This window comes from Ceratina calcarata, unplaced genomic scaffold (assembly GCF_001652005.2).
Source record: "Ceratina calcarata isolate Rehan_Ccalc_2016 unplaced genomic scaffold, ASM165200v1 scaffold514.2, whole genome shotgun sequence".
Classification (NCBI taxonomy): domain Eukaryota; kingdom Metazoa; phylum Arthropoda; class Insecta; order Hymenoptera; family Apidae; genus Ceratina; species Ceratina calcarata.
This window is the reverse complement of record NW_017175971.1, coordinates 450,451-468,559: the sequence shown is the minus strand read 5'-3', so window position 1 is coordinate 468,559 and position 18,109 is coordinate 450,451. Positions and strand designations below refer to the sequence as shown.

At 42.9% G+C, this 18,109-nt stretch overlaps 1 protein-coding gene across 2 annotated transcripts in view; it reads right to left on the bottom strand.

Moving 5' to 3' along the window:
• Positions 1-18,109, bottom strand: part of LOC108628287 (dipeptidyl peptidase 4 omega) — a 165,456-nt gene that overhangs the window by 34,886 nt on the left and 112,461 nt on the right. For both annotated transcript variants that reach the window (XM_018030113.2, XM_018030112.2), the window contains 3 exons: positions 17,703-17,872; positions 10,964-11,203; positions 10,035-10,270 (listed from right to left, as the gene is read on the bottom strand). In XM_018030113.2, the coding sequence (XP_017885602.1) occupies positions 10,035-10,270; positions 10,964-11,203; positions 17,703-17,872 (646 nt within the window). The remainder of the gene's footprint in view (positions 1-10,034; positions 10,271-10,963; positions 11,204-17,702; positions 17,873-18,109) is intronic.

Sequence of the window (18,109 nt, the reverse complement as noted above, 5' to 3'; positions counted from 1 at the left end):
TCTCGGAAAAATTGAAAAATTTTGTTTTCTCAAAATATCGAGAAATGCTTCAAGTAAAAGTTGTAGATGATACTATTACCTATGAAAAATTTGAAATCACTATAATTTTAGCTTTTTAATAGTAATAGGAATCTATAATAACAAATTCAACATGGTAGCATCGTTTAGGTATATAGCCTATACATCCTTAAATTGCGAAATGGAAGACGATATGTTATAACTGTGTCTCGGTCGTTCTATTACGTTTGCGGTATTAATTACAGTAGCTGCCCTCGTTTGACTAACGTTACCGGCGAATAACGAGGAACTAGCTCGTCGAGATTAACGGTAAGATCCGCGAAATAAAACAAACTCGGCTACCGCGTTACAAAGAAGTACCGTAATCCTATTACGGTGCCGGATTAATGTGCAAACCATGGAATTTTCTTAACGAGTACCCTCTGCAGCGTTTTTAAACTGCCGCTGGAGGGGGTCGAAGTTCGAGACTGTATGCTTCCTTCATTTACGAGCAGAGAAAGAGGAAACGGTAGAGAGGAAGGGGAGGGTAAGAAAAAATTTTAACTGCATCATAGTGAGGGAGAGCGAACGAATGGTACCGAAGACTAGGACGGGACGAAAATGAACCGGGAAGTTCTTAAAACAGTGAGATTGCGCAAATAAACAATTCTTGAAGGGGGTGCGATAAAATAACGTTGATTAAGAACGTGAGACGCGAAGATTGCCCGGTGGGCAGGGCAAGAACTTTTCCGCGAGGTTTGTCTTTTTAAAAAACCGTTCCCCTTTGGATGTTTTCATCGCCGACATAGTTCTCTCTCATTAGCTTAACGAAGTTCCTTTGCGCAATTAAAACCTTAATTATTGTTATCGTTACGAGGGCCGCGACGCATTTTCACGTTGTGGTCCCTTGTAACTCATTCCCATGATAAACAAAACGTTTCGCAAATTGCATAGTGAGTTTAAACAATAATTAATGCAAAGAATTTTACGTCCGTTATATCATTTTCCATGATGTTTTAATATTTTCATGAATTTTTTATACGCGGTAACGCTGTTGTTTAATTTCATGAAGATTAACAACTGTAAATTTTCGAGAACAGTAAGCAGGAACGCATTAGTGCAATTAACGAAGTTTCGATAATACCGGCATAAGCTGAACGAAACGGCTAATGGAAAAATCGAAGAGTGGACTGTATTTTACATAAAACTTCTCTTACCTTCTGCTACGGTCCAGGCGATTCATAAAACAGCGCTTGTTCGGGATTTAAAGAAGCTAACAACGAGACTATCATAAGTATTACAATGAGAACTACCATACATTATTTAATGGATAATGAATAAATTATCGCGTTTCCGTTTTCCTGCCAGGTAAAAGATTAAATAGTTTCTTATTCAAATCCTGAAGGTATATGTATATACTAAAATGGACTGGAAGGAAAAGCAATTTTTCGGTACTTCAATCGCTGTCCTTCTCGCACGACACGGGTCTCTCTGTTCTCAGTTACACCTTGACCCACTTAGTGACCTGCACTACTTCGGCCAGGCAACCAGACGACGCCTGTAACGGGTTTCCAGGAAAATAGCCCTTTGATTCAAAGGCAAACAGGGGCGGGATTTTCGACGTCATCTTAAACGGCGAAGCTTTGAAAGCCTATCTCTCGGACGGATTGAGATATCGGGATGAATCAGATTTCATTTTTCTAGACGTGATTTTCTCTATCAATTTATTAATACTCAATATTCTTGTGCCAGTAAACATCGTTAATATATATGTATATCGTTTTAGAACTGACAATGAGTAAAATTGAAAATAGTGATCTGCGTGTCCCTTGGTTTTTAATCTTACACTATTTAATGGGTTTAGGAGGCATAATTGAAAACTGGATGATATAATTGACGTATCGTTTGTATGGTCCAGGTTTGTGCTCAAGTCTGTACCAATTCTGACAACACGTGCCGTGAATAAACTGGACAAAAAAAAAAGAGATGAATCTGTCAGTTTTTGATTTTTGGGAAGATCGGAATTTCTGTCAAAAATGAACGAGGAATGCCATTCGGACAAAGCTAAAAAAAAAAAAAAACAGTTGTGTGAAAGCAAGGACAGACGAAACCTGTGAAACTGAAAATTCGCGTACGAATAGATCACGAATCTGTCGTTTGTGTCAAACGCTATTACTAACCCAGATAACCACGACCAACGATCGATTGAAATACCGATTAACCGAAATTTGAAAACCCCGTCGAGGTTGGATCATAATTGAAGGCATCCGCGGGCAACAATTCAATTCAATAATTTCTATCGATATTAGTCACCGAGACTTTACATTATTAAATCCGTGCAAACAATAATTACCATTATTGAAAAATACGGAATCTTCGAATACATCATTGATTTGCAATCTCATCTGTACTAAACGTATCTATATTTAATAGTCAATTTTCTAAAAATTCGTATCAACTCCCTTTCTCAAGAGTAAATCTAAAATCAATATCTTTTACGACAAACCAAATTGCTCTGCATTAACGTTCAATCTCGTATCTCGCAGAATAAGTTATTAAATATCGTTAAGCGTTATCAATGGCGGAAAGCTGTATCGCAAGGAACATGGAAAAATGCTCGCGTCAAATACATCACTCTTCCTGACTGGAAGGTGTCCCAAGCACAGTTTTTAGCCAGGCTGCTTTCTGCTTTATAGAAACCTGGGGTCTATCTTTCCGACAATGACTCCGGTGATGAAAGTTCCGCGAGACCTCTTTCCAGACCATTACGGTGTGCCTGCATCGCAAGAAACACGCCGCACCGCTCGCGAAATTGCGCCAAGCAATCGTTTGCGGTGTGGCAAAATGAATGGAGGTCGGGGTCGCGACTCACGTGTAACGACACTTTAATCGCCACCTTAACGTCGCGAGGAATTAACGATATCGACTGCGCGTATCGCAGATTGCTGAGGAAACAGACACTCGAGGAATGATAGCACGAACTGAGTGTACGAGTAAAGCTATTGACCAATGTATTTTTCTGTTACCTGTTTTCTGAGACTCCAACGTCCTGTTATAATTTCAACGTTATTATTAATTTTTATTTTTTATTTTATATTTAATTTTCAATTATTAAAAGCGCTAAACTATAGTAGCAAGAAAAATGGCTAAATTTTAATTAATAAATCGCTGGAAGCACATCAAATAGCCTTGTTCGAATTGGTTTAAATAAGCTCTACGTACACGTAATACAGATACAAACAATATCGTTAAACTTCTCCCATAATGGAAAAATGGTAAAAACGTTATTTTAAACACGGAAAGTCCGCGGGGGATTCGTTTATCTAAAGAAGAGACAGAGCCAGTGTCTGCACAACTGGCTTTTTCATTTACTTTACAAAGAAATGATACAAGTGTCTGTACAAAAAATATTTTCATTACGATTTAATGTAATCTGCACTTTGCATAAATTAAAAATTGCATGAAATGCATATCATTTATCCTGAGTGCTCCTTCAATAACAAAGGATTATTTCAAACTGTCTAAAACATCAGAAAATCAGAGTCGACCGTAATTATAGAAAAAATTCTTCAAAACCATGACTCGTTGTTTGCTCTAAAAGCTTGCACGGAACGGAATGACTAATTGACGAAGTAATTAATCCATATTACCGCGGAAGGAAGCTACTCAGAACGCAAACGAACTGCATTCGCTGTAAATTTTTCTCTTTGCCATTCACACCGTGAAATAGCATAGTCATTGCGTCTAATAACATTTTCAAGTTTCCCGAATTCGTCTGCGAAATTCCTTAAACGGACCGCATTCTTCATGCGGGAAATGCTTCGCAATCTTAGCACCGACACCTCTCCGATCAAGTGAACCGTGCGGAACGTGACCGAGTCTACCTGGCAAATTTGCTAAATTCACCGATTACACAAACTCCCGGAAGTTTCGCGGAATTTACCCGTATCAAACTAACCGAGTCCATTAGACTCCCCCTGCATCGAGGATCCCGTTCGCACTTTGTTTCGCGAAACAGAAGCCGCAAATCACCCTCTGGGAACGGGAAACTTCTAGCCTGAGCCTCTATTTATATCCTGCGCGGTATTACACGATTTTTGTTCCCCTCCCGTTTCTCTACTTTACCATTTGCATGCGCGGAGTCTTGCATAATTATGTACATATAATTAATGACCACGATTTGCACGCTTGTTAAAGGCGTCCTAACATTCATGAACTTAAGTATATTTATCCTTAGAATTTATTCTGACATCAAAAGTCCTGGAAACTGCAGATTTCGCGCAGTACCAACATTCCTACCACTGAATTTCACCCGTCAACCACTTAAGGTACCGCGTTCTGCGGCTTCAAAGGTTTCCATCGCCCATTACTACGAACCACCGTCTTCCCTTTTCCACTCCTCCAAATCGCAGTTAACCCCGTGCCGCCCGTCGTTCCGTAGATCCCATCCCCGTCAGAAAAAAAAAAAAAACCCGGAAAACCACAGGTCTTTCACCACAAATCTCAACGTTTCACGCGTCCCTTTGACGCCTCTCCACAATCACCGCCACTTGAATCCTCGCTCAAAAATCTCTTCTCTCGAAATCCCGAATGCCGGGTTTTACAAGCGAGTCAGAGGAGCGTTGCGAATCATTGACGGGCCATTAGCAGCCGTGGCCCCTCGTTGAAGGGATTTTCTTGATGGTCGGGCGCGCCCGTCTGGCCGACGATATAGACGCCTGAGGAGCGTAAACACATCACTAACTAGCTGCGTTTGAGCCCCGCCGCTTCTGTTTACAACGTCCTAATGATTAATTCATGCGCATCACTCGCGCCGCGTCGCGTCGCGTCGCGTCGCTTCCGTACAACGTGTGTCTAACGAAGTTACTTCGTTAAGTTCATTAACTGTGTACGAATTAACGAATGGAAGCGTTCTGGCATCGGCAGCTGTGCAATTGACGCGGTGCGCCGCGGTCTCGGTACACCACAACCAAACTTTACAATATGTACTTCTGGTGTTTTCTTACTACAAATAAAGTTCCCGTCACCGTTTGGTCCAACTCTCTCTACTATGATAAAATAAAGTTTTTCCACGAACCGTGCGTATGTTTGCAAGCGTACATGGCACGCTGTGTTCCGAAGTCCTGAATATGCCACCGGTGGACGGAATGTTCTTTGATCCGGGAGCGGAACACGTCAGGGCGACAGCCACTTTCGCGAATGCTAACGACTCGTGAGATTTCGGGTACCGTGTACAGAGGACGGGAGCCGGCGGTGGTTTTCATCGAAGCGATTGAGTTTGCATGTCGTTGCTTGACGCCTTCTCGCTAAGAAATCCCTTTTCCGTGTATTTCGCATGGTACCGCTAAAGCTTCACCACGGCGGTGGTTGTTCGTGAAAGTTTTTGGCGCCGAATCAAAAGCCATAGAGTTCGTGTCTTCATTTCGGGAGAAAAATTGCCGAATAATGCAGATTGAAGTTTCGCTCTCGGGGAACGAGATTTCGGGTACAGCTACGACGTTTTCAAGAGAAGAAGAGAAGCCCTTTACGAGGCTTAAATTATGCAGAGCCCTACGATACGACCGCCTTGGCTCCGATTTAATCAGTTTAATGAAGGTGTGTTCACCTGCACGGTGCGCGTCACACGAGCAATATACCTCGGTGCACCCCGAGTGCATGTCGTTCCAGCGTTATGTCACCTGTTAGATTAACGAGCCGACGCTATAGAAGCACCCACCGGCGACCATAAATGGTGTAAAGTAGCCGGGCACTTTGTTAGGCTCCGTCGCGGAGAAATGGACCGAGTTACTGTGTCTCGCGTGATTTTCTAAATGAATTATCACGCGCCCCGTCTCGCCCTTTGTATTACTATTGAATTATATCGGGCGCCGTGCGAACAACGTGAACGAGTTTAAGCGGTTCGTTGGGGATGGTCACCGGGGCGGGGAATAGAAATTTAGAAACGTTGTGCGAAATGAAAATGAAATACAATGCATACTAAATTCCAGAAATATAATCCGTATTTTCAGACTTTCACGTTCTAAACGTTAAATTACCTTTCACGCTATTACTGAACGCGGGAATTAAATTTGTAAAAGGCAGATATATATCTGAGCTTCTGAAATTGAATTATGTTCGATAATATTTTCAGGCGAACGAGCGAACATTTTTTTGCGCAATATTTTCAGTGGGATTCTCTTTTAAGCGTGAAAATGAAATTGTGTTCCGGACGAATAATAAATCAAAAAGTTACCAAAACGGTAAATCCACTCGGGGAAGATAGAGAGCGCGGGATTGCGGTCTCGATGGGGCAATACCGGCGTACTTTCTGATGGAGTAGGCTCGAGTTTGAGCCCCGACCAGTTTTCCCGAGAGCCTTTCCGTTTCCGTGGCCCCCGCAATTCACCCACTCAGTGGCCAAACTAATTTCTACCTTTCTTTGCCGATCTTCCGGAACGATTTAACGTGGCCCTTGTTATTCAAACTCGTCCGAACCTATTAGTACTCCCTTATTAAGTGAGTCAACTAACTCGAAATTTCCAAGGGAATTGTACACCGACTCTCTTATGTAAAGACAAGTACAGAAATTGCTTCTAATTTTATCATTAAGCTTTTACTAGGGACGGTAAAATACTAGAAATTGCTGGAACGTCCAATCTGAATATTTTCAGTTTCTGTCCGCGCAATTAAGTAAGAAAGAGAAAAAAAGATCTACAGGAGCTGTCCGACGAAAGAGTGACTCCGAGTTCCCAGGACGACAATTTACTTGGGCTGGCATCGACTTAATTGGCCGGCGTAACTCCGCAGGAACTTTGGCCAGCTGACTGGTGAATTAACACCTCGGAAAATCGTGAGGATCCGCAGCGCGGAGGAATCCGCGGGACCAGCGGAAGTCGCGATTCCGCATAGCGTCGTCGTCGGCTCGGCCGAGCGGAAACTATGCCCGACGCTCGGGAGATATCCGGATAATGTTTCGAAAGATAGGCGGCACTGCGAAATGGCACGGAACTAATTTGCAAAGTAAATTCGTCGACCGTGCAAAGTGGGCCCCCGACCCGGCATGAGTCGCGAACTTAATCACGCGTTCGAGAACCCAGGAGGGGAGGGACCGTTTTCGCGGAACTAGTTAGAAATATGGTGCTCTGATGACGGATGTCTGGGGATTCGAGTTTAGATCGGGACACGTTGTTGTAATGATGTCGCAGTGGAGGGCCGCTTAACGAGATTCGAATGCGAGTCGACGCGTGAGAATGACGGACGTGGACGAGGATCGAGTGTAAGTGCATTTTGAACGCGTGTTTGTCCATGACTAGTGGCCTACCGTGATGTACAACCTGTTTTGTATCCGTATTTGGAGATAGCAATTTAATTAGTACGTACAAAGATGCGGATGAAAGTATGCCAAGAACGCTGATTAAAAATACTGATTACGATACGTATTTGATAAAAATATCGAGATTGAATCGTTCGGAAATTCTATTCCCCCTTCCTGAGCTTTTTTCCAAGATAAATAATCTCAATGACCAGCTCTGGAATTGCTTTCTAATCCAACGAATCAACTGTCGCTGTAGTTCCCTCGAAAATGCGAATTCCGAACTCTCCCGGAGATTCTTCGAATAACCGTGATCCTCCCGTTAATTAAGAGATCGAAAAAAGAACATCGGAGCCCGGCAGCTACGTAGCTCCGACAGTGCACCGAATATTATGGGCCGCCGCTTTTTCATTCTGCCGGGGAAAAAAAAATGCCAATCGTTATTTAGGCCAGTCGCGTCGACTTCGCACGGAGCTCTGAATACCGGCAGTTCGATAATAATTAACCTGAGTGAGCTTGGACGCTCTTATCCGTGAATGGATTTTCGTAGGGCCATCACATTGCATTCAAATTGAATTATATCCACGAGGACAATGTATACCTTTATGAAGCAAAGAAAATATATACACATATAACATCAACCGGCGATATTAACTGGAAAAGTTAAGTCCGCTGAAATAGCTTCTGTAATTCCCTTAAAAGTCGCTGCTACGTTTCCGGTAATGTACACATAAGGCGAAACGCTACTCTTTGTCAATTAACTAAGATAAATAAATGAAATTTCGACCGACGCTCTGTATGTGTGTGTGTGTGTATGTGTCTGTGTCTGTGTATGTTAGGTGAAAAATTTAATTTCTCCCGGACTGCTTCCATGCGACGCGGGGCAACGATCTCCGTTGAAATTTCGTCGCGACAGAGTTCCGGTGGCGTGCCCGCCAAAACGGACGCGTACGTTTCAACAAAGCGCTCCAATTAGCGTAATAATCAAGGCTGGATAATTACACGAGCACCGGAATAGATGGAAAAGAGAGACAGACAGACGGACAGAGAACGAGAGAATATCTTTGTCGTGAAAGTTCGGTCCGGTCATTATTTGCATCGGTGCTTATTAAGTTTTCTCTTTGGAGGTGGTGGGCGGAATCCGAATGATTTTTCCGGCCGGTATTTTCCTTACCTCCGGTATCCCTGAGGCGATTCACCGTCAGCCCGTACCCGATATCGAGCGCACAAAGACGCTAAGAAGGAACGCTCTCGCTACCTCGGGAAATCAACCCTCCTTACCCCGCGGACCGGAGGTGGCGAACAAAAATATTGGCTCGTTTAAGCGCAATTTTCAGCCGCATTACGCGCCGACGGATCTCGAACAACCATCGATCCTTCATCGGTTAAGTTGTTTGTACTTCGCCGTTTTACACGGCCCGGAGACGTTTCGATAAATTCCTGAATGCTTTCAAGCAAATAAGAGTTATCTCCGTGTTTCTTCATCTGAACGTAAAGTAAAGAAGTAGGATGCTCCCAGTACTTTCCGTCATCGAAAATCGTAGGTACTTGGCACACTTACCATCCAAACGTTTTAAATATATCAGAAAGGAGACAGTTCTAGGAAATCCCATTACAGTTTTTGACAATTCTAAGAAGGATTACATTTTTATCTCGACAACTGGTGTTTGAGAAGACGACGAGAAATAATTTCCGTTGGGAGAATTAATTTTCCCCGGCAGCGCCACTGAACGGTTCGTGAACTTTTAAGGGATGATGAATGCTGTTCGAAGTTCTCCCAAGGTACGGGACTAATTACGTTCATCTCAGCCATTAGATCCAAGAAGCAAAATACGTTCTGTTTACGCTCGAACTTGATCCCCAGTCGTTGCCTACTCCCGTCTTAGGCCGTAGGCTATGAGGCCGAGAAATAGAATACTTTCGTCTCAGCCGTTAAACCAAAGAGCAAGATGCGTTTTGTTTACGCTCGCACTTGACCATGATTGAAACCTCGATATTGAATTAGGTGGCTCGAGCACAGTATCAATGCCTAACGGTGCGTTTACGTGATAAATGATAACGCCCTTTAGACGGCTATTGCGCCACGGTAGACGGTCTGCCCCCGCGATTCTACGTGAATTCCCAATAACGTGTCCCCCCGGCGTAATATCGGTTCCTTACGAGCACTATTTTATGGAGAAATAATGGCGGGCACGTAGCTAAGTCCATGTACTTAATGTCCGCGTCCCGAACGCCTTTCACGATCGGCAAGATTTAACATCTTGAACGATTCATGAGAATTGTTCTGAACTTCGTTTGCTCGCTTTTAGCCGAAGAAGACAAAGCATTGTAAAGAGAATTTGTGATCTAATGACGAAACGAGGAAAAGAGGTGAAAATCTGTGTGTCCATAATGTAATTGGATCGGAAATGTGACCGGTCAAATGTGATTAGAATTGGAACGGAACTGAGTTTCGATCGCCGAAAGCGTTCTACCGTAAGAACTGTCAACTTGAGTGGATGAAGGGGATTTTCTCTGGCCGGGAGAAATTGTTCGGTACAGTTTCCGGATTTTCCTCGGGATTTTCAGAGGTCAAAGAAAATCGCCGTGTACTGTCTCCGGATTTCTATCGAAAGATTTTTATGGCACAAGGAGACGTTACGAGTTCGTTACGGGAGACGCGATAGCGTAAAAGATTACCGATCGCAAGAATAAAAGATAAGCGCGTGTCCGCTTTGGTGATGAACAGGAGTAAGAGAAAACTTACAGGTACGAGTTCTGCTGGTCCCAGGAAACTATCTCTGTGACGACGAACCGACCGGAAGTGATGGCGGCGATCCTCGGCTTGCCCGAGGTTATATTCGTAATTGCAATCGCGTGTCTCCAATAACTGGCATCGTGCTGCCTTTGCGGCAGAATAGTAAGGAACGAGTCCCCGTCGTCGCTGAACATCGGCGGCTCGAATTGCTCGACCCATCCGCGTTTCTCCGAGTGCGACAGCGCCTGTGAAAAATGAATATTTCATTCGCCTCATCCCCTGGTTTTCGGTTTCTTCGAAGCGGTGAAACACGTGATCCATCCGTGGCGAAAAATTGCGCGTCGTTGAAATCGAGCACGCCCCTTTCCATGCCTCGGTGAAGACGCTTTTCTTTTGATGAGTAGGAAGAAAACGCGGTTTTCGCTCGCGTAAGTATACGGAGTTTATTGTAAAAGGAAAATAAGTCAGCACAGACTGACAGTTTGTGATAATGATAAAGAACATTTGTCCGTTTTAACGCGGAAGATATGAGAACACTTACGTTGAATTATCTGCGAGAGGAAATAGTAAAAGCGTGGAAATTACGTCCCAGTTTTATCTTCTTCAGTGTCAAGCTCGTGATACCAAACAATAAACGAAATAACATTCTGTTCATCGAGTCAGCTCACGAAAAGTTTCCACTCTAAACCCACCGTAGCCTAGCATGTGACACTAATTAAACCGGGTAGAAGTTAGTTTTCTACGGGCGATAAAACCGACGTGAAACCATGTGACGAATTGCTATTCAAATTTGACTTGTTAACTCATCTCAGCAAAGGTAGAAGTTATATAATCATATGAAATATTTCTGCCCCGCGCAATGCGTAATTGACATAAAAAATATTTAACAATATTTAAAAACTTATGCGTTTTCTTTTTTTATTATATTATATACGTACCGTAGAACAGTTGGGTAGGGCGTTGCGAACATAGCAGAAGTGGAAGTACGCCTTGTTCTGCACCCTGTTCATCCAGGTCGCGTACACGAGATTGTCCGTAGGAAAAGCGACGGCAGATAAAATCCGCTCTTCGGAGGACAGCTCGACCGGATGTTCGATTTCAGTTAAGCTCACGTTACCCTGAACCACCTTCTCTAAGTCGACGTAAAACAACTTCACCGTGGGATTGATCGTACCACTCTGAAACAAGGTAATACGAGCACGGTTTCAACTTCTCGCTCGATTCGCTCTTTTACCTTGATTAATAGCGTCGTCAGACCCGATGTTATTTCGCAGGAGTTAACTGTATACTGTTGAAAGTTTCCTTTATTATCGAGAGAGATTTCCTTCGCAAAGTCCTATGATTATCTCCCGATTGTCGAGAAATAAAACTAGATACGTGCTACGTGTTTCTCGTTCTATTTTTATTCTACACCGCTCAGATGCCGTTCCAATTTTAATAAAACGGAACGGCGCGCGCTCATTACGTTTCTCGTACACTCGTTACCGGATATATTGAAATTCCATCGGTACGAACGTAAAACGCGCGCGTTCGCTCTCAAACATATCAATTCTTCAACTATGCCGGCCCCGTCCGATTATCAGAATCGTAGCGACGATAAGCAACGTAGTACTTGACGCCCGTGCACACGTGTCAAACATTTAAACATTCAATAATTTTTACTGCTCGCTACTGCTATCTTCTCGACAATGAACGAGAGGAACGATGCAAAAAATATACATTCTGTCACGCGCGTATTAAAGGACGGATGACATAAATCCCGGCCATTCCTTCGCCATTCGACAAACGCTGAACAGAATTTAATCAGAATGTCACATCAAAATTTAATTACTACCATCACGTAATTAGTTTCGGTACCCGATGAAAATTCATTCGTGATTCGACTTCTGACGGTGTCTAGAGGAATCGCTCGATCGATCGTACCGTCCTTTCTCGAATCAGTTCGTCATTCCGTGAAAAGCAATTGGCGTAAGAGTGGAGGGGGTGTTTATTAATGTTGCCTTCGTTGTTTAACAGTAAAATTATTAAATCCCTCAAACTGACGAATTTTTTATCGAAAAATACATACGTACAAGAAGTCAGTAATACCAGTCATAAACTGGATTGGAAATAATTTTAACTTCGGTCAATGAATATGAGGAATTTTTCAAGCCAGAAATATTTGAATAATAGAGATTGTTAAACCGTGATCTGTACGGATTCGATCAATGAATCTGGTACACCGCGTCGACTACGAAAATCCTACGTGCTTTTACCACCGGATATCATTAAAAACTTACTAACCGAATGTTCGCATTTATTGCGATTTTCTGGAAAGCATATATTCATATATGGAGTACCGGAATTCGCGAACCATTGATGAACATTTGAACGAAAAATTCAATAATACTGGTACAATACAATAATTCGGACCTGCAGGCATTATGAAAAAGTAGGCATTATAATTATTAACGAACCGCGGTGAAACACTGAAATTTGGCAATATTCTCCGGGAAGTCAAATCTCCAGAATCTGCATTAATGGGCGGTAAATGTATCTTTTCACGGGGATATAAACAGTGAAAAAAAAGGAGAAAGTAAAGAATTTGTTTTACCGAGGGTTAAGTCAGCGATATATCTTTTCAGGGGCAGGGCATATTGTGGGTTACCACGAATCAACAGGACTATGCAGCGAAGAGTTGAAAAATGTATAGGGGACAACGGGTCGAAATAAAAGCTGGAAGAAAAATGCGCGGGGTACTTCGCAAAGCAAAAAGAAAACTGTGGGAATACTTTACATGGGACGCCGTTTGAAAAACAAAAAACGAGCGAAGGGAGAGGGTGAAATAGGGATGATATCGGGCAAAAAAGGTCGAGGTTTGGCGAGGAACGCGTCGATGCGCTTGGAATTTATTATAACGAAATCGTCGGACAATGCTCGACGAATATAAACGCGTAGAAACGTGGAATTATGAATGCTCCGAGCAACGATTTTCGGTCACGTCGCGCTTTTATATTTCGGAGCCGTGATTATTATTCGGCACAGAATTTGGAGACTATCAACATTGACACGAGTACAATTGAATCGGTAAAATCACAAACAACATCAAATCATCTTTTAGCATGGATTAAACGCCGCGCTTTAATTAATATAATCAGACGCACATGACTAAAACAGATGTAGGTGTACTTTGCGTATCCGAGATTTAATTATCGCTAAGTCAATTTTTCGGTCCAATAACATTTTCGATTCGTTTAATCATTGAAAATATCACAATGCAATGTAAATCTCAATTCTCGACAAAGAGAAGTTGATTTCCATTTCTGGTTTCATCGATCCGATAAAAAACTGTAAAAACGCAAGTAGTAACTTTTTTGCAATAAAATTACCATTCGGCGTGTCGAGGAACAAGACAAAAATTTCCGTTTGCTTTAATGTAGATCGATCTTCAACCAATTTTTATTTGACTCGTTGCGAAAGCTTCGAAGGTAGGTAAATATAGGATCTTGCTCACGAGACTAAACAACGAGGTACATTTCCATAGATAGCGATACACATGGAATAAAGAACTTCAAGAAATAAAACAGCTTGTCACGACCTTGTCTTCATCGAAACAAAAAGGAAGCTAGAGAAACGAACACGACTTGCCTCGTCGATATCGAGTATTCTTCCAGCTGGTTAAAGAAGCGGAGCACGGACGAACGAGTCGATGGAGGAAAATTATTTTCCGGGGCAACAAGAAGGGAAACATCCCGTTACGGGAAACAGAGACGTCGCTCGGGGTCAGGGAAAGGGAGACGAGGCTGCACAGGGGTGGCACAGGCGGAAATTTAAATCCTCCCCCGACCGTCGGGCCGTCGAGGCCTCGAATCCTCTCCCCGCTGTCCGTGAACGTCAGATTGGTCCTTTAGCCGCCCTCTATCCGTTTTCTACATCTCTTTCTTTCCTTCTCTACCTTATATTTTTTTTTTTCCTTCTCTTTCTTTATTCACGCCCATCCTCTCTCATTGTGAAATCTCTGTGATCTTTAAATGGGCTTTTTGCTACCGCACGGATTTCAGATTCGTGACGAGTATCAAAGTGGGCCACTTTGTCCACCGGAAAATGAGTTTTCGCGGACACGTACTCCGGGAAAAAGAACCGGCGGGGTCGAAGATGCTTGTTGAAAACCACCGAGAATTGTGCGCGCCGCGACCTCCATTTTTTCCTCTCTGTCTGTCAAGACCACTCTTCCCCGATCTTCACCTGCCTCCTCCTACGCTCTTCCGTCTCTCCTTAAATCCGTAACTGCGTTTCCCGTGTGTGCCCACCAGCGGCCAAACAATTAATTTTTCAGAACAAAATGTTGACATTTTATCTCTTGAATTCTTCAAATCTATATAATTACTTTCTCAATACGCGTTTTGATTTTATCTGATTGCGTGTTCACTAGCTTGAATATTTTTCAATTATCTGTCTGTTTTCTCACTCGTTCATTTATACGTTTTTCCACGCTAGTGATTTTGTTTGATTCCATTGTACGTCGAACAATTGTTGTCGCTTTTATTAAACGTACTACTCGACCGAAAAATGTGTAATTATTCCCCTCTCCCCTTCATTTAATATTTAAAATATTATAATTCAGAAAATGGAAAATAAAATGAAACATTTATTCAAGTATGAATATTTACCAAACATCAATCGTGTCTGACAGAAAACCATAAAAATACATAAAAGTGTGAATTTCTAGGTCCTCGTCTACAGTAAATCCAGCCATTTCTTATCCCTTTTCACCCAGGGAAGAAACGACAGGGACACAATTTCGATCTCCCAAAGCAAATTCCCAATAAAATTCCTAAAACCTCTCTAAGTTGAATTTACAGATATAGCTTCGATCTCTACTCGACGGCGTTATACAACCACGTTTACAGCCCTCGAAACCTGGACCTAACTATTAGCCACTTTAGCGCCCCGCTGCTCTATATATATACCAACGAGGGTGCCCTTCTCGACCCTCTTTCGGACCGTTTTCCCTCGACTTCAAGGGTTGTTCCAAGTCGCGAGGGAAATTTCTTCGTACGAATATTATCGAGCAAACTGGAACCTGGCGAATCATCCTCGTTGGTACGACTGAATTTGTTTCTCCTTTCCGCCCGTATGAGGATATAAACGCTCGACGATATGCTAAATTTAATTAATCCGGCTGCGTTAAATTCCTCCTGCGGCCGGCACTCAAGGTTCTTCTCCAGACGAGCACATCGTCTACAAGGCCGTTAACTCGCCCCGGAGGACGCTTTTTCCAAGATCACGATGCGTTCCCTTCGTTAAGAAGAACTTTCTGTTCATACTCGTGATCATTTTCTAGCGAACGACGCCGTATTTCCCACAAAATATGTCTGTCCGAGGAGGTTTTCGCGTAGTAAAAATTGCATGAAACATGCAGCAGAGTTCGCTGGGAAGATATTGCCGTTTTTTCGTTGACAAACGTTGGGGAAAATAAAAATAGCGAAGAAAAAGATGGATGAACCGTAGAGGAAAAATGATGTGCCGCGAGATATTTATGCGATTCTCTTTGTATTGCGTTTAGGAAGGATTGTTGAGCCGAGAGAACCGGAAGTTAGTTTCAGGTACAAAACGCTAGTCCTCTTTTCCCAAAAAGTTATCCTGGCAACAAATGTGTCAGGCATAATTGATACATCGTAAACAGGCTCGGGTGACGGACAGACTTCGCGAATACGCTTCGTCGTGTACGCATTTCATACTCATCCGTCACGGAGATTAAGTACCCGACCGGCAACGTGGTATCTCTCTCCTCGACTGCGAGGCAATTTTCAAACCAATCCTACCGGTGCGCAACTTAACAACCGGTCCGTGGGAAAAATAAGGAGGAGCTCTTTGCCAAAACAAGTAGATAACGGAAGATGATAGTCGAAGGGCGTGCAAGAGGCAGTTACACAGGTCAGACAGGTCTAACGACGAAACGAACAGGTTTACCAACCGCGACCGCGATTGTGTAAGTTAAATTGCGTAAGTTGAAGCCGGCTGGAAAAGGAGGATCGTTTGGAAGTTGTAATGAAAAGTCCCCTGGGAGCCGGGGACGGGTGAAGACGAAACGGAAGCGGATTAAATAAGTTGCCCGGGAGTAATTTTTGCTCGTTTTATCAAACCATGGCCCCGTTTAATCTCATCACGCCGGAGAGGCAACACCAAACAAAAGTTTTTTTCAAGTTTAGTTTCGATTCTATTAATCTAGAACTAGACTGTTCAGTGGAGCAATTATTACTGTCGAGAAAATAAGAGAAATCGTTATCGCCAAACGTTTGAATGCTAAGAAACTAGCTTTTTTTTTTACTGGGCAAAAATTATATTTTCGTCGTCGGCTGCGTCGTTCCAAGATAAATGGTCATGTTGAACGATTCCGTACAAAATGGCTGTTCCATGAAAGTTTGTTAGGAAAAAAACTACTGACCGTACCGCTTCTACTCGAGGTATTGAACGGACACGCCGCTTTTAGTTAGCCCGTGCAGTTTTACGGAAAATACAAAAATTGGACCAGACCCTCTCCAACTTCGCTCGCAGAAGCTATACACAGAACGAAACTACACAAGTACATGTATCATATTAATTTTCCCGTTGCTGGGATATGTTTCTTCTGTAGGCGCTCTTTCTGTATACGTGAAAAATGGATATGCGTTTAGGAAAAAAATCTTGCGCAACACTTGGCGAAAATAAATGACGAAATATGCACCGGGTTTGAAGTTTTTCCGATGGCCACGTCGTGACCGGTGTATGTAACGCGGCCGCGGAGTATCAATCTACTTTTTTGCCACTGTTTCGGGAGTCTGGACTATCAACCTGTTTCCGTGCCAGTACGTTCCGGTTTGCTTTTCGTTTAATTTATGTCTTACCCGTAACACATCGCACAGGGTAGTAGAAAATTACTTTCATAAAAAGACTGGGCACGATAAAAAAGCATAGCATCGAGACTAGCTTTAATAAACAACTAAGTCCAATAAGAATTAAAAACAAGTGCACGCTACATATTGAAAAAAGATGTAAAGTTAAGCAAATTTGATAATACAGAAAGTTGGCATAGTATGAGAGAACAGTAGGCTCATTCACGGTGTCGGTTCCTATGATCTCATGATCAATAGATTCACCATGTTAGTTATACGTAAATCGTTAAATACTGGGATTAGAAAGAAATTGTATGCAATCTTTCTTGTGGGTAAGTGCAGTCTCTACGATTTTTATTTGAAGCATTTTTCGAAATTCCGAGAAAAGAAAGTTTTCAATTTTTCGAGATTTTGTCAATGGTATCCTCTCAGATTTTTCGAAATCTTCGTTTATTGCCAAAGACTGCTTATTTGTTGCCGCTACCAAAAATTGTTTCAAATAAAACATGCATAGAAATGGTAAAAAAAAGACTAGTCCAACTGACACAAGTTTGTGACGTGCATGCTCATTTTTGACTCTCATCGTATGCGACTTGCACACATGCCCGGTTCTCGTTCCGTGCACGCGCGTCAAATTGTCTACAACCCGATGCGGTACATCTCGGTGCACAAAAGCTTTCCCCGTTTCGAAGCTTCGCGCGGGGTTCGTTTCCGCCACGAAAGATCAAACGGAATGCGAAACAGGCCGCTGTCTATGGCGGGATTTCTCGTTTCCTCGCCAGCCTCCAGCTCCCCCTCTCTTTGTCCGTTATTGTACGCTTACCTTCGGATAATGGATCGAGATCGCGGACGTATACTGGAACGTCAGGCTGCCCGGGTATCCGTAAAACGGTATCGTTATGATCGGCGTATGGGAATCGTCGAAGTAACCAAAGGCCAGTTTACTGCCGCTCGGCGAGAACCATAAAGCCTTGTTGGATCCGAACACCTCCTCTGAAATGAAACGAAAACTGCCGTTAAAGTCGACTGCCGCGGGATACTACACTGGACATGGAAACCGGGTCCTTCTTGTATGGAGAATATGGGCTTAGGATTCTTCGCCCTTCGACCCGGCGCAAAGTCCATCTACTTTATCGAGGATTACATAGATTTTGGAATGTCAGGGGTCATAAAAGCCGAAACGATAACATTTATGCGCACCGAATCGATTCATAAGATAATGAATGTAAT